General features: G+C 35.9%; 1 protein-coding gene across 11 annotated transcripts in view; it reads left to right on the forward strand.

Moving 5' to 3' along the window:
• STXBP5L (syntaxin binding protein 5L) overlaps nt 1–13539 on the forward strand; it is a 200176-nt gene that overhangs the window by 76476 nt on the left and 110161 nt on the right. For all 11 annotated transcript variants that reach the window (XM_052794245.1, XM_052794244.1, XM_052794246.1 and 8 more), the window contains one exon: nt 1264–1364. In XM_052794245.1, the coding sequence (XP_052650205.1) occupies nt 1264–1364 (101 nt within the window). The remainder of the gene's footprint in view (nt 1–1263; nt 1365–13539) is intronic.

Below are 13539 nucleotides of genomic sequence, written 5' to 3' on the forward strand. Positions count from 1 at the left end.
GAAACTTTAGAAACAATCAGTCCAGTGGAATTCTTTAAAGGAAGGCAGGGATGAAAACAGGGAGGCCAAGATTTGAATCAGTGTTCTTTGATTTCTTTAGGTGACCAGCAGATCCCCTAATACATAGGTTTAATTTGATTTCTGTGATGGAGATTCTCTCTGACATTGGTCCAAATTCTTTGGGAGATGAGCATTAAAGCATGGATTACACTGTATTAGAGAAGTCTCACCTTCATAAATTTCACTTGCATATGTCAGTGTTGAAAAGAACAGTTGCTAGGATTAAGAAGGAAATCCAAGATGCAAAAAGAGAATTTTATCAGTTAGTCATAGTTGGTATGAACTGATACTTCAGTTATATCCTTGCCCTTTCTCAGAATAAAGCACTGCCTTCTGTTTGGGCAATATCTAGTTCCTCTCTGCCATAGTAATACACAAGGATAGATAGATCCTTTCTACTAGACCTGATCTGAGTTGTAAACGTAGTAAATCACCACAGTAGCAGTAGAGAGCTTCCTCTGCAGTCCATTTTCACATGGCGTCACTGTTCCACGGTGAGGAGAAAGATAGTAGGAAGAATGTAGAGTAAATTCACCACAAGCTGCCCAGGCAGATAGAGGTCTGGACATTGGAAGATGTCCATTTTTGGGGCACCAGAAGCAGAACCTGTCTTCAGAGTATTTCTGATTTGTGATAAAGACTCTGTCCTTTTGTCTACATCTCTTAGTTCTTCCTAGGTCCTCTCACCCTGCTACCTGTCCCTACTTTCTTACCTGCATCTTCTTTTCACAGTTCCAGTTTTGAATTTCATGTTGTCTTGATATGACTACTAAACTGTGCTTGGCACCGTCACTTGTGTGTATGTGTGTGCACTAATCCCTTTATCCTTTAGTTACATCCTTCACACTCACCTTTTTAAGTAAGTGTTGTCTGTTCTCCATTTCGTTCATCTCTCTGCTTATGTGGAAATACGTGAGAGTTCACATGCATAACCTTGGTACAAAGCTTCAGTTTGCCTTTTAAACTGATGGAGTTTTAATTTAACTTTGCCTGATCTTGTACTAATTTAAAATATTTACGTTTACCAGATCAATTCAAATTGACTATTATTTACGGTAGAATATGTTTTTTCTAGATGAAAGCAACCATTTTTCATAAACCGTATCATTTCCTATGTGTAGATCATTAACAGTGAGGATCACTTAAGAATAAGACAGAATCTGCAGAAAAGTAATACTCTGCCGTATTTTGTGTCTACTCTAGGGTGCTTTGGTCAGTGCAAGTGCAGATGATGCACTTCATTTGTGGAATCTCCGTCAGAAACGACCAGCTATCCTACATTCTCTGAAATTTAACAGAGAAAGGTAAGACTATATGACACAAAATAAATACCTCGTTTAAAAAAACCCCAAACTTACTTTCTGGATTTCTAATAATATATACTTATTAGTTTGCCTTTCTAAAGGTGGATATAGTTTTGTCTTGAAATTTTTTCTTCCCTTGTTTGAGTCTTGTTTCCACAGAACAAAAACTTCACTTTCTCTTTCTGCAGCCTTCTCACAACTAGAAAAATGTTGTCTGCTTTTTGTCAAAATGTTTTTCAATTTACCTTCTATTTGCATGAACTGCTGTGAACAGTAGTCTGTTCGTTTTTCTTAAGACCAGACACAAGAACTGTGATCCTTTCAGATGATCTGTTGTTCAGTACTAGCCAGAGTACCTCAGCTGGCTGTGTCAGGGAAATAATTATTTTCTCTACCTTGCAAGGGTTTTATTTTTGTAAAATACTGGAAGTTTAGGAGAAATAAATTGTGAATTTGGGAAACTATGGCAAATGACAAATGAATCGGAGACTGATTTTCTAAATTTTACTTTATCAGTACCTAATTGTAGAAAGCCCTACTGAAAATAGATTAAATGGGGTGGTGGTAATTTTCAAACTTGAACAGAAGCCGAGCACTTTAATCTGTATTTAGTCACCCAGGTAAAACCTGCTACGGTGTTATGGAGCTTGAATGCTACACTTTTATTAATATTAAGAAAAAGTTCCATGTTTCTATTAAGGAATTAGGTCAGTAGTCAGAAGACCAAGATTCAGTTCATAAATGCAGCAGTTGGTTTTTTGTGAGTCCTTGAGCAATACAGCTGTTCCGTGCTTCATCTTTGGGATGGATTTTTTTGAAATTTGAAAACATAGATATAATACATACTATGGTTTTGACTGGGAGTTTAAGTGATACTGTAATTCTCTTAGTATATACATTCAGTGTTTATTAAGGTGCAGCAACTTCTTTTAGATATTTATGTATTTGCTTGTGCAGTGGTGAAAGATATCAGTACTTTACCAGAGCTGTGAAATAAACAGGCTCATCAAAGCTTTAGCTGCAGCAAATCTGAAAATTATTATGGAAATAGACTTTTTCTTTGTTGTTTATTATTCAGATACATATCATGTTTGCCCTTAAATGTCACCAATTTGCAAGTTTTGTTGTGGGAAGTACCACATGATAATTTAGAAAATACACATCCTGACTCCAAAGAGTTTATAACCTCTAGCAAAAGTATACCAAGTGGTTTGGGACTGCGTGAGGGAAGATGAAAAAGAAAAATTATATGTACATTTGCTAGCTGCTTCTGGACAGTAAGTCATCATTTTACATACATTGAAATATTTGAATCTTGGCATTCTCATCAGGTAGGTACATTATCCACAATTTGTCATTGATAAATCCAAATATTGTAGAAGTTATTCTAGTACATCTTGGTCTAGCTGTCCCAGCCAGCAACCTTGCATACAATCTAAGGAATCAATACTGAATGCATTGTCTGTTCACCTGTTTGCCTGTCATTTCTCTTCAGAGACACTAGCTGGTATCTTGCTCAGAATTTTATCATAATTTCTTGGTAAAATAAAATCACATGCATTTGGGCTTTGCTGAGAGCAGAACATTTGTCATCACATTTACCTAATTTTCTTTTGCTTCTGACAGCCTAAAACATTGGGCAAAATATTTTGAAGCAAGTTATTTGGAATACTGGAAACTTTTGCATAAAAACAAATTTTGTGTAATGACATTTTCGAACTGAGGTTTAAAAAGCATCTGAGGATGTAGTTCTTCATAACAAATGCATAGCTAGCTATACTGCCTTTTATCAAATTCTAGTAAGTTGTGAGAAAAAAGTACTATTAGTTCTTTTACGCATATTTTAAGTAACTGGTACAATCACTGCCATTTAAATAATATTTATTAGCACATCAAAGGCTATGAGGTAAATATCCTGACACACTGCTATATAATATTGTCAAAGAAGTAAATGCAGTTTTAAATTAAAAAAAGAGTTTTCAGTAAGTATGAAGAAATAACTCTGTAGGCAGTTCTTTTCTTCTCAGGGTTCTCTAGCACTGCACTAAGTTTTTGGCTTTTTGTATTCAAGCACTTGGCTCCAGAATGAAATCTCTTCATTTCTATTATATTTTCTTTTAACATACATATCAACTAATTTCAAATAATCTAACTTCCAATTTTCTAAGCTTGATTACGCGTTTAGTATGTAAAATTCAACATAAGCCTCTGGGCAAGTAGCAAAAAAGTAAAGCTAAAATGCTAATTAACCCTCTCGTCAATTTGGAATGTTTTTATGTATATATGCCTAATAGAGTTAAGTCTAAAAGAGAGTTTCCATTTTTCTTCTGAGTATATTTTTTGTGTTAGAGCACAGAAATTACGAATTACAGGATGCTCAGAGAAACAGCAAATAATGGTTGCCTTAGCTACAAGAAATTTATGGCAAAATGGATGTAAGGGGAATTTGGGAGGCTGATAAAGCAATAAGATCAAAATCGATTTTCTTAAGAAATTCAAAGGTCTGTCTTCCGAAAATTAGTCGTCTTCACTGTTAGAACAGTTAAAAAAATTACTATTTTCGTCTTTTTCTCTCCTCTTGCAGGGAGAGGTTAAGGGGAGGCAAGATTAATACTGAAGAAAGATTCTTTCTTTTGTCTTGTTTTAACTTTATGACTCAATGAATGAGCTGGTTTTGATGTTTCTTAAATGGAGAGAAATGTTTGTTGACAGAGAATAGGTTTTAAAATACTTTATTTTAAAATAATACTTTTATAAAGAAAGCTTTTTAAAAAAATGTTCAGAAAACAGTAGGGTATTGAAAAAGGCCATACAGGGAAGTGTTTCGACAGTCAAGGGGTAGTTCTTACAATAACACAATTTACAATTTAATTTAATTTTAGGTTAAGACAGCTTTTACAGAGCCAAACACATAATTTTTCAGATGCATTTTACCTATGAAAATGGAGCATGTGGCTGCTTCAAATTTTCCTATTTGCATGTGTCTCTTGAGGATTTATAAAAACTGTAATTTTATTCTTATAGTATATTTGTCTCCTTGATACGCTCTTTGGTTTAGATTTTTTTTCCCTGAACAATTGGCAGATTTACTTCATAAAGTGATGCAATATAATGCACTTAGAATTCCAATATTATCTGCTTGTGATGAGGAAGATAATTTTATTAGTCCAAATTCTTGATTAATTTGACTTCAATTAATTAGCTTTCATGTAGAATCAGTTTATTCTGAGTTTTTAAAATATTTGATGCACGAAACATACAGCTGTTAGATTCTGTTAGATGGATGCAAGCTACTTAAGTCTTTGGCATTCAGTGCACAAGTCTTCATATTGTTGAACTGTTGAGTTTGCAATTTGCTTCTGTTTTTTGACATTTAAGATTGCAGCATAATGGACTAAAATCCACTCCTAGCAGTGTTTCTGTGTATGTTTATGCAACTACTTGAGTCAAATTCCCCCAAGCGTATACATATATATATATATTCCCCTTTCCTTCCCACAAAGGTAAAAAAATGTGTTTGTTCTTTTCTTCAGATGTTGGTAACAACATAGATGTAAAGAGTGAAGAACTATTATGTGCAGCATGCTGGTTATCTTTCACTTACCATGTAGCATTCAGTATTAAGAGGCTGAATGGTTTATGAATAATAATTCGCTAAAAGAATGTACTTTTGTAGCCATTAAGTCATAGTTTGCAACCTCTACAGATCTATTTTTTTCTCTTTTTGACCTATTGTTAAACTAAGGCTGATGCAATATGAGCAATATTAACTCGTCTCTGATAATTCACTGCTCCTTTACTAAGTATCTCTTCGGAGCAAGTGCAGAAGGAACACTGGAGAATGAGACATAATGGCAAACTGATTTTTGTTCTGCAGTGTAATGCTCTGGATTTCTTAGCAAATTATATGTTTTTGCTTTGTATCAAAAGGTTATCATCTTAAATTTCTATTGCTATAATTGGAATGTAATACAATGCATTAAGAACCTTCAAGAAAATATAAATGTAAGCAATGTGTTTCAGTGCTCGACCGCATACCAAGAGCTGTAATGATAACATGGTTACTCAAAGCCATACTTGACAGTAGCATGTGGTTGATAATATATGACTTTGTTCCATTCACAAATAGGATGGATAGGTAAAACTTTTTAATCTCTGGAAACAGTCCTTAAGAATCTCTTCAGTACTTCTGAAGCATAACATTATGGTGATGTTCCTTATGTTAGTCCCTGCTTTTCCTTCTTTGATGTCATAGGAGATGCCAGATTCATATTCAGTAGACATTTTAGGCAAAATAAATAACTCGGTTACTGGAACTAGGCACTGTCTCTATCTGCTGCGAGGAACATTAGGATTAAGCTAAACCACCGAAAATGATTATAGGCCTTAATTATTTTTAATATAGAGTAGACTTCAGCAAGCACAGCTTTAGATACACAACAGTTTACATGGTTTTCCCATTTAAGATTAGTGCAACTGGGATAGGAAAAACCAGCAAGGATTACAGTGTGAAATCTGGGTCCTTTAGACCTGCGTGCACTAGTCTCACTTGCAAACACAGTTCATCTGTTACTCTGAAGCTGAGCTAGTTCAGTTGTGTTGACTGACGTGGGGGATAGCTTTCCTCTTTTTCTTCTTTTAGCCAGTGCTGACTGGTGTGTTACAAATGAGCTGACAGCGCTACAACAGTTTATCCACTGACTTACACTCAGCATACATGAACACAGTGTATGAGTTCTGTTGGGTCTTTAAATGCATCTGCATGCACTGGACACTGATGCCATGACAATACCATAAGTGCCCGTCTGCAGAGGAATTGCAGGGTGGCAAAATCCGTGTAACTGGCTTTGGGGCTCTGATCTGTAACACTTCTTCAGTTGTTAAGGGAATGCTGACACAGAGGATGAGGAGCCTTTTAAGTGGTGACTTTTAGAGCAATTCTCAGTTAGCTGTAACTTACTGTTAATTAGAAACTTGACTCCTATATCTGAGATTTTGCAGTATTTGAACAAGATGATTGCGCGTATTACTGCAATGCTTGGCAGCAAAGAGAAAAAAATAGGTATTTTTGGATCTGGTGACTTTTCTTTTGTGTGTTGGTCTATATTATTTCCTGCAGTAGCTGTATCTTTGCAGGATTTTGTGTCCTGTGTTGTTAAGAGTTTACCTCATCAAAATGACAGCGAGAGGCTACTGAATGAATGCGGGTGGCTGGCTGTGCAGTCTCAGCAGTACCTGTGTCTGTCTGCTTGTGTGTTAGGGACTTGTGAGTTACTAAACTTAGATTATCTGTCTCATTGGCTGTTCAAGGAACTGAATTCCTGTGATAGCTTGCCTGCTCATGAATGAGCCTCCTGGTTAATATTGTATTACTGCAAACTTTGTATTGTTTATGTACTTTCAAATTAGTCAGAAGTTTGTCATTAAGCAGGAGAGTAGTTAATAGGTTCAGTGCCGTTGCACAGCCATACTATACCACAAACCAGATTCTGATTACATGGTGTGGTGCAGCATTCAGCTATTCCAGAGAACTACAGAATTCAAATATAAAGCAATATTTCACCATACTGTCCTGCCACAGTTTGTGGAAAGGATTTAAGGTTTCTCAGGTTGACGATGGAAAAAAACTGAGGCGTGCAAAAGAAGCCATGCAGTTGATTGGCATTCACTTCCACATTTCAAAGAAGTTTTTACAAAAGATTTCTAACAAGTGTTTTTGTTTTGGTTTTTTTTGTCTTATGATGTGTGTCTTCCCAAGTGTGAAGACAGCACAGACCTTAGACATGTAAGATAAATATTAAACATGAGTGGTGTGGTCTTGCATCAGCATTTGTCACTTTTGAAAGAAGATGCTCAGGGATTTCAATAAACAATTAATGTTGTTTGCGTGCAATTACTGAGCTTTATTGAGCTTGGAAAGATTCCTGAGGCCCATAAAGAACACCCCCGGTCTATAGGGCTGTGCCTTAGTACTGCAGGGCAGGAAAGTGAACTTTGTCAATGTCACTTCAGAAAGACAAAAGACTGGATACAAAGTTTCTCCAGTGAGACTGACCCAAATCATGTTCCTGTAGTTACCACATGCTTCTGCCTTATCTGTTTAAAAAAAAAAAGAAAAAATTAAAAAAAAAACAAACTACAACATTACGTTCTTTTTTCAGGTCTTACATCATGTTATGGAATATTTCATAGTACGCTTGACCTGTAGGATCAATGAGAGCCATAAGCTCATCCTGGAAAGGTGGCATGCAACCTAGTTGAAATGATGAATGGCTTGGTCATAAAAAGAAGTCTAGCACAAGCATTTTGGGTTTTTTTCTTCAACATGCCTTAGATAAACATCAACAAAGAGCAAAAATACAAAACATAGATTGGCTTGTTGATACCAAGAATCAGCAGTTTTGATCTGATAGATTTATGAGATTATGCAATTCCACTAAAGCGGAATGAAGATTCACATGATCCCCAGGATTTTCTTTTTAATAGATCTTAAATATGTGGGCTTTCTAGTGGAGTGGAGCTGAAGGGACCTCCTCAGTCTAGTTCCCTGCAGTTGCAGACCAGACAACTCATATACCTCCTTTTATATAATGAGCAAGCTGACTATGTTTTGCATCAAGAGATGCTGGTCCCTTATGGTCCCAGTAAGAAAGGCACTCAGACTCTGTAAGTTATCATTCAAAATGCTATTTATTAGAGCTAGCACTATAAAGAATGAGAGAATAAAATAGATAATCTTACATCCCTGTAGATGCTGGGAACCCCAAGTTGTGCATCATCAAACAGGCCTCTAATCGGCAGGCTGTGCGGACCCCATCCATAGGTGCGGTTATCCCATTTTGGTCATTCAAGTTGTTACAGGATTTTCTTATACGAAAACAACTGTATTCATTATTTCTACTATCAAACAGGATGGACGTTCACACTAAAACTTCCTGCTGTACTGTTAGATGAAGGCAAGGCCACGCGGGTGGTGCAATCCCGAAGTAGGAGCTTCCCGCAGGTTCCTCTCTTACAACGAGGTGGCTGCGTTTATCCTGAGGCCAAGGGGTACGTGCCGCACAGCACGGCCTGAAGGCCACATTGTACCTGCAGCCCAGTGCAGCACAGGCTTGTGCCCGCTCAGGTTAACTGCTGTGTGGATCACTAACTCCTCCGCATGCAATGGTCTCCCAGTCAGGAGCGTGATACTGTTATATATAACTATTCAAGCTTAAGTCTGCTACTCCTCCCATTAGGGAAAATTGCTCAATGCTAATTTCATCCTTCTAATGGCAAGAAACCTTCCAGCCTCAATACTAAATGTATCTTTATGGCTCCTTTATTCCCATTTATTATGATATTCGGGTATCCACAGTCATGCATTTTAAATATTTTGTCTCTCCTTTGCAGTTAAACAGCTCATTCATATCTATTCACAACCTGCTTTATTCTTTTTTTCACTATGAAAATCAAGGTTCTGTGTTTTCCTTCATAAATTTGTGTCTTCGTTCCCTTTTCTTTGGCCTTTCTTCTCATATCAGTTTTCTCTGAGCTGATGATTATAGACAAGGAAACATTCTAGATAGGGTCCCATCTGCGCTGTGGACATTGACATTACCATTTTTTTTTTTGTAATCTCTGCAGGAATATGTTTACTGATACATACCGTAATAAGATCTTCCTTTTACACGGCTTTGTCTTATCAGTGCTTGTGGTCTTGCTGTGATTGACTAATACACACATTACACTTCTTCACTGATGTGTATCTAGCTGGCAGGGAATGTGCTGCTTTTCAGTGCAAGCCCTTAAGAGTGGAAGCAAAGCGAGACAAGCAAAATTGAAATTATCTTTTTCCATCACTTCTGTATCATGAGTTCCAACCCTGAAGTGGAAGTTCTTATTCTTTGAAGTTTGGAGCCTTGCCCTTTGCATTTTAAATTTCATTCCATTTCTTGTACTCTACTTCTGCAGATCGTCCTTCCTCTCTAATATTGTGGCCCTAAAAGGTTTCATTAGTATTAGTATCAAGGTCACTTATGAAATTACAAGATCAGCTGTAAAACTAATACTTGAGAATCCCTCAAATAGCTAGTAAAATATTTCCTTTTTCAGTAAAATCAAGTGGAAAATAGACCTTAAAACCAGAATTTTATAGCAATGGTTTTTATAAGTGCTATATTTAATTTTGACATATGCTAGATTTCCTAAAATTGGAATATTTTGGAATAGCCTACCTTTGGTAAACCAACCTTCCCTATTTTACTATAACTTTTCAAAACTTGTCCTTTTGAAACTCAAAACCTTGGTAAGTGTGTATTTTTAAGTATATTTGAGCAAATAGTAATAATATTGTGGTCACAACATCATAGATGGCAACATGGTTTAACTTTTATTTCTATGGGGTTTCATTTTTTTTTTATGCTTACCTTCTATGGTGGGATTTGTAATGCAGTCTGAGTTGGTGCCACTGCAGAGAAGGTGCTGCAAGAACTTAAGCTGGCTAGTTTAAAACTAGTTTGGTTTCCCTATGCTTAAATTACACCAGGGTAGATGTTACTCTAAAATAACATCACCTTTTATTTGATTTATTGACTGTTTACTAAAGAAATCTGTTGGTTGCCATTTCCAGGAATAACTAGACCATACAGTTATTAGCAAGACTTCTTTTCTTATCTGTGCATGATGCAATAAACTCTCTTCTAATTACAGAAGTCCTGGTCATATTTTTCATTTTAGAATATTAAAAAGACCTCTGTTTATATCCAGATCCAACCTTGAATTTAAGAATCTCTGTTCTTCTCTTAATGGTGACTTTCAGAGTCTTTCCCCAAAGTAATTTTTAGTCCACCAGGATTCTGCCGATACTACTATTTTCAGTTTCGTTTCAATTAAAAATGTCCTTAAGTGCGTTATGCCACAGTATCTGCTTTTATACCTGTTTGCTAAACAACTTCTCTGAAGGCAAATAGAGCTGTTTAAGATATTTAAGATCTAGTTTTACACAGCTCTGTACATAAAGGTTCTATTTCCATAATGAGACTTTAAAATGTTCAATAATAACATTAGCATAGTATATAGTAATTTGATTTTTGGTAAGTACTCAGAAGAGTCTCAAAACAGGAACCCTGTTACGTTGGTTACACATATCTCTTCATTTTAAAAGCATGTATCCAGGACTTAAGAAAACACATGACAAAGTATGATGAATAATAAGGCAAATGTTTTTCTAATTCATGGTTATCAATCACTTGCAAATCAATTCACATTTTCCTCACAGTGGTGCATTAAAAGCAGGTTAACAGAAAATGGCTGATATGCTATATAAGAATTACTCTTAGAGATAACAGCTGTATTTAATAGCGCAAGGACCAAAAAAACTGAAACATGACTTAGAACAAATTGCTTCTACTTTCCCCCTATTGCTAAAACCGTACCAGATAGCCTCTACTTCCCCCAGTCCACCCCGATCTGTTCATTTGATTTATTACTTTATTTAAAGCTTTTTACAGAAAATATTTTGGTAAATACATAAAAGAGTCTTGGGATTTGATCTGAGACTGTGGAAAGCATATCAAGTGAAGGTTTCTAAACAAGAATTTTCTCAACTCTGAAACACCAAAATCACTGTTTCTAGCTGGTAGTTGGTCAAATGTTGTGGCTATAAATATAGCATAGTTAAAATATTTGAAAGGTGAAATTTAGTTATGACAGCTAATGAAATAACTTTATAAATTTGCTGTATGTATATGCATGTGTCTGAATGCACATATATAGGTGTGTGTACATGTGCATATACACACGCACATATGAAATCATCATGACTGCTAGAACTGATAGGAGAAAAATGCATAGCTAGCATAATTATTTGAGGACTTAAACAGTACAGGGACTAGAGGGCCCTCTGGCCTGACAAAACCTCTTTTCCAATTCAGCTCTGCTCTGTGTCACACTCTAGTTCCTTCTGTTATTTCTATGAGAAAACAGGTATGTCTTCAGAATTCCATTTTGCAAAGCAACTTTGTGATGTTTTGTTTTTACTTCAGTAGGGAAGAAAAACATGTTCTGTATTATTTAATTTTTATGTCATCTGGCCATCCCTGATTGTCTGCCTGAGTAACTTATGTGTTGGTTTCTTTCCTCAGAGAAAAATCCTTTAGCTTTTAGCAGTAGACGTGTTGTTATATGCTGTAAAACTTTAGATCATGCGCTTAGAAGTGTGCTGCTTGTTTCTAATGCTTTGTAGAAAATAAAGCATGTTTCTCAGTAAGATTTCTGCTTTTTTGAGAAAACACAGGGTAACATGTTATGATGTTTTCACATAGCAGCTGTGTTGCCAAATTGCTCTAAGGCCAGGTTTGGATAGCAAAATTTAAAATATATATACACAGCCATGCACTGAACAACTGTGTTTCATGGCCTTAGTCATAACAAATGAGAAGTCCAATATTGCAATACAGAAATGCATCATCTATTTCATATCATACATAGTCATATTAGACAAGAGCAAAAAAAAAATGTCTTTTAAAATTTAAACAAGTTTAGACAGCATAAACAGTCTACATTATCAGTGGCAATTTTCAGCTTGCTACACTTATAGTATAGTTACAGGCATTCTGTGGTTTTGTTTTTTGAAGTTTTCAGATTAGAGTTTTGAGACGTCTTTCATGGTCCTGTTCAGATATATCCTTTGATCTTTGTTACATTAGATTTCCAGTCATATGTTAAAGCAGTGAAGAACATACACCCATTCTGTTGCAGTAAGTCATTTGGTTCTTGGAAATCACTCCACCCCTTTCCTGCCCAGGCACATGTCAGCTTCAAGCAGAATCCAATGCAGTAATTTAGGATACTTTTCCTTCTGTCACAATAAACTCTGGGCGCTATTCCAGTAAATCAGAAATAGAGCTAGTAATGTCAGTGTTGAGATTATCTCATTAAACAGTACATGAGCAGGAAGAGAAGAGAGACTACAGATTGCAGAAAAACAAGGACCGTTAATCACAGAGTCCCTGTCTACTGAAGCATAACAAATGAGAACAGCTGGTCTCCAATAAGTCTACAAGATTTTAATTGATGGAAGCTCTTAAGAAAAAAAAGTGTGTATACATTGAAAAAGTATACACATGTAAAAATGCAATTTTTTTTACTTTGAAGTAACTTTCAGTATTTCAATCTTACCCTGATTGTAGAGAATCATTCAAAGTAACTTGATCGATATTGATATAAAATAGGTTTTAAACTCATTACAGTAAGAATGTAGGATAAACACAGATTTGTGTATGTTGCGGCAAGCAGGGGATGAAATACTAGCATATCTTCAGTATACTTTTCTAACAGCTATGTAAAGTCAAGCTGTTTAGCAAAAGACAAGTTTCAACCTTTCATCTTTGAGCTAAGTCCCAGTTTACTTCTTTGAAACTATGAGGTTGGGAAGCAAAAACTGTATTTTTGATTTATAGCTTCAGTGTTGGGTGAAAGGATGAGAGAAACTCTACCCTTAGGTATTTTGGTATTTTTAATGCAGCTGCTACAAAATCAATGAAAGAAATAAATCAAAAACTTTTTCTTTTAAGAACATCATCTCCCTCTTCCATCCTTTGTGTTTTGGCTTTCTTTTATTGCTAAGAAACTCAGTGGCTCTTACTGTGGTCTGTATTGCCTATCACTGTCACTATGCTTGGTATTACAACTCCGTTTTTACTTAACCTTCAAAGAAAGTAACGGAGAACAAGTGAAGTACTGCAAATAAGAAATAGTGATTTCACAAGCCAGTAGACAAGAGAAATATCATGTACCTTGTCTTTCCCCTAAAGATGAAAGCAAGAGTCTGTTTGCCAACGCTGTTTCATTAATTTGCTCACTCTGTTGATTTTGTGGAACTTTTGTTCTCATTTTTGTTGTCTAATGACCTTGAGTTGGCATCAGAAGCAAACTGGAAGCCAATGAAAAGCATGCTGGTTTCTTCCAGCATCTTTTCCTTTTTAAAGAAGCGAGTTTCCATATAATTTCCTTGTCTTTTTTCTTGGGTCCAAGCCTACATGTTACACCTGTTCAATCTACTGCATTACTGTATGTAATACTAAAGATCTAGCCAGGGAGGGTATGCCACTGTCATTGTCAGTGATCCTGTTCCCACAATGCAAGACATCCCAATGAATTTACCATCAAAACAGTAAAAGGGAGTTGACAAAAG

This window comes from Harpia harpyja, chromosome 8 (assembly GCF_026419915.1).
Source record: "Harpia harpyja isolate bHarHar1 chromosome 8, bHarHar1 primary haplotype, whole genome shotgun sequence".
In the NCBI taxonomy this organism is placed as follows: Eukaryota; Metazoa; Chordata; class Aves; order Accipitriformes; family Accipitridae; genus Harpia; species Harpia harpyja.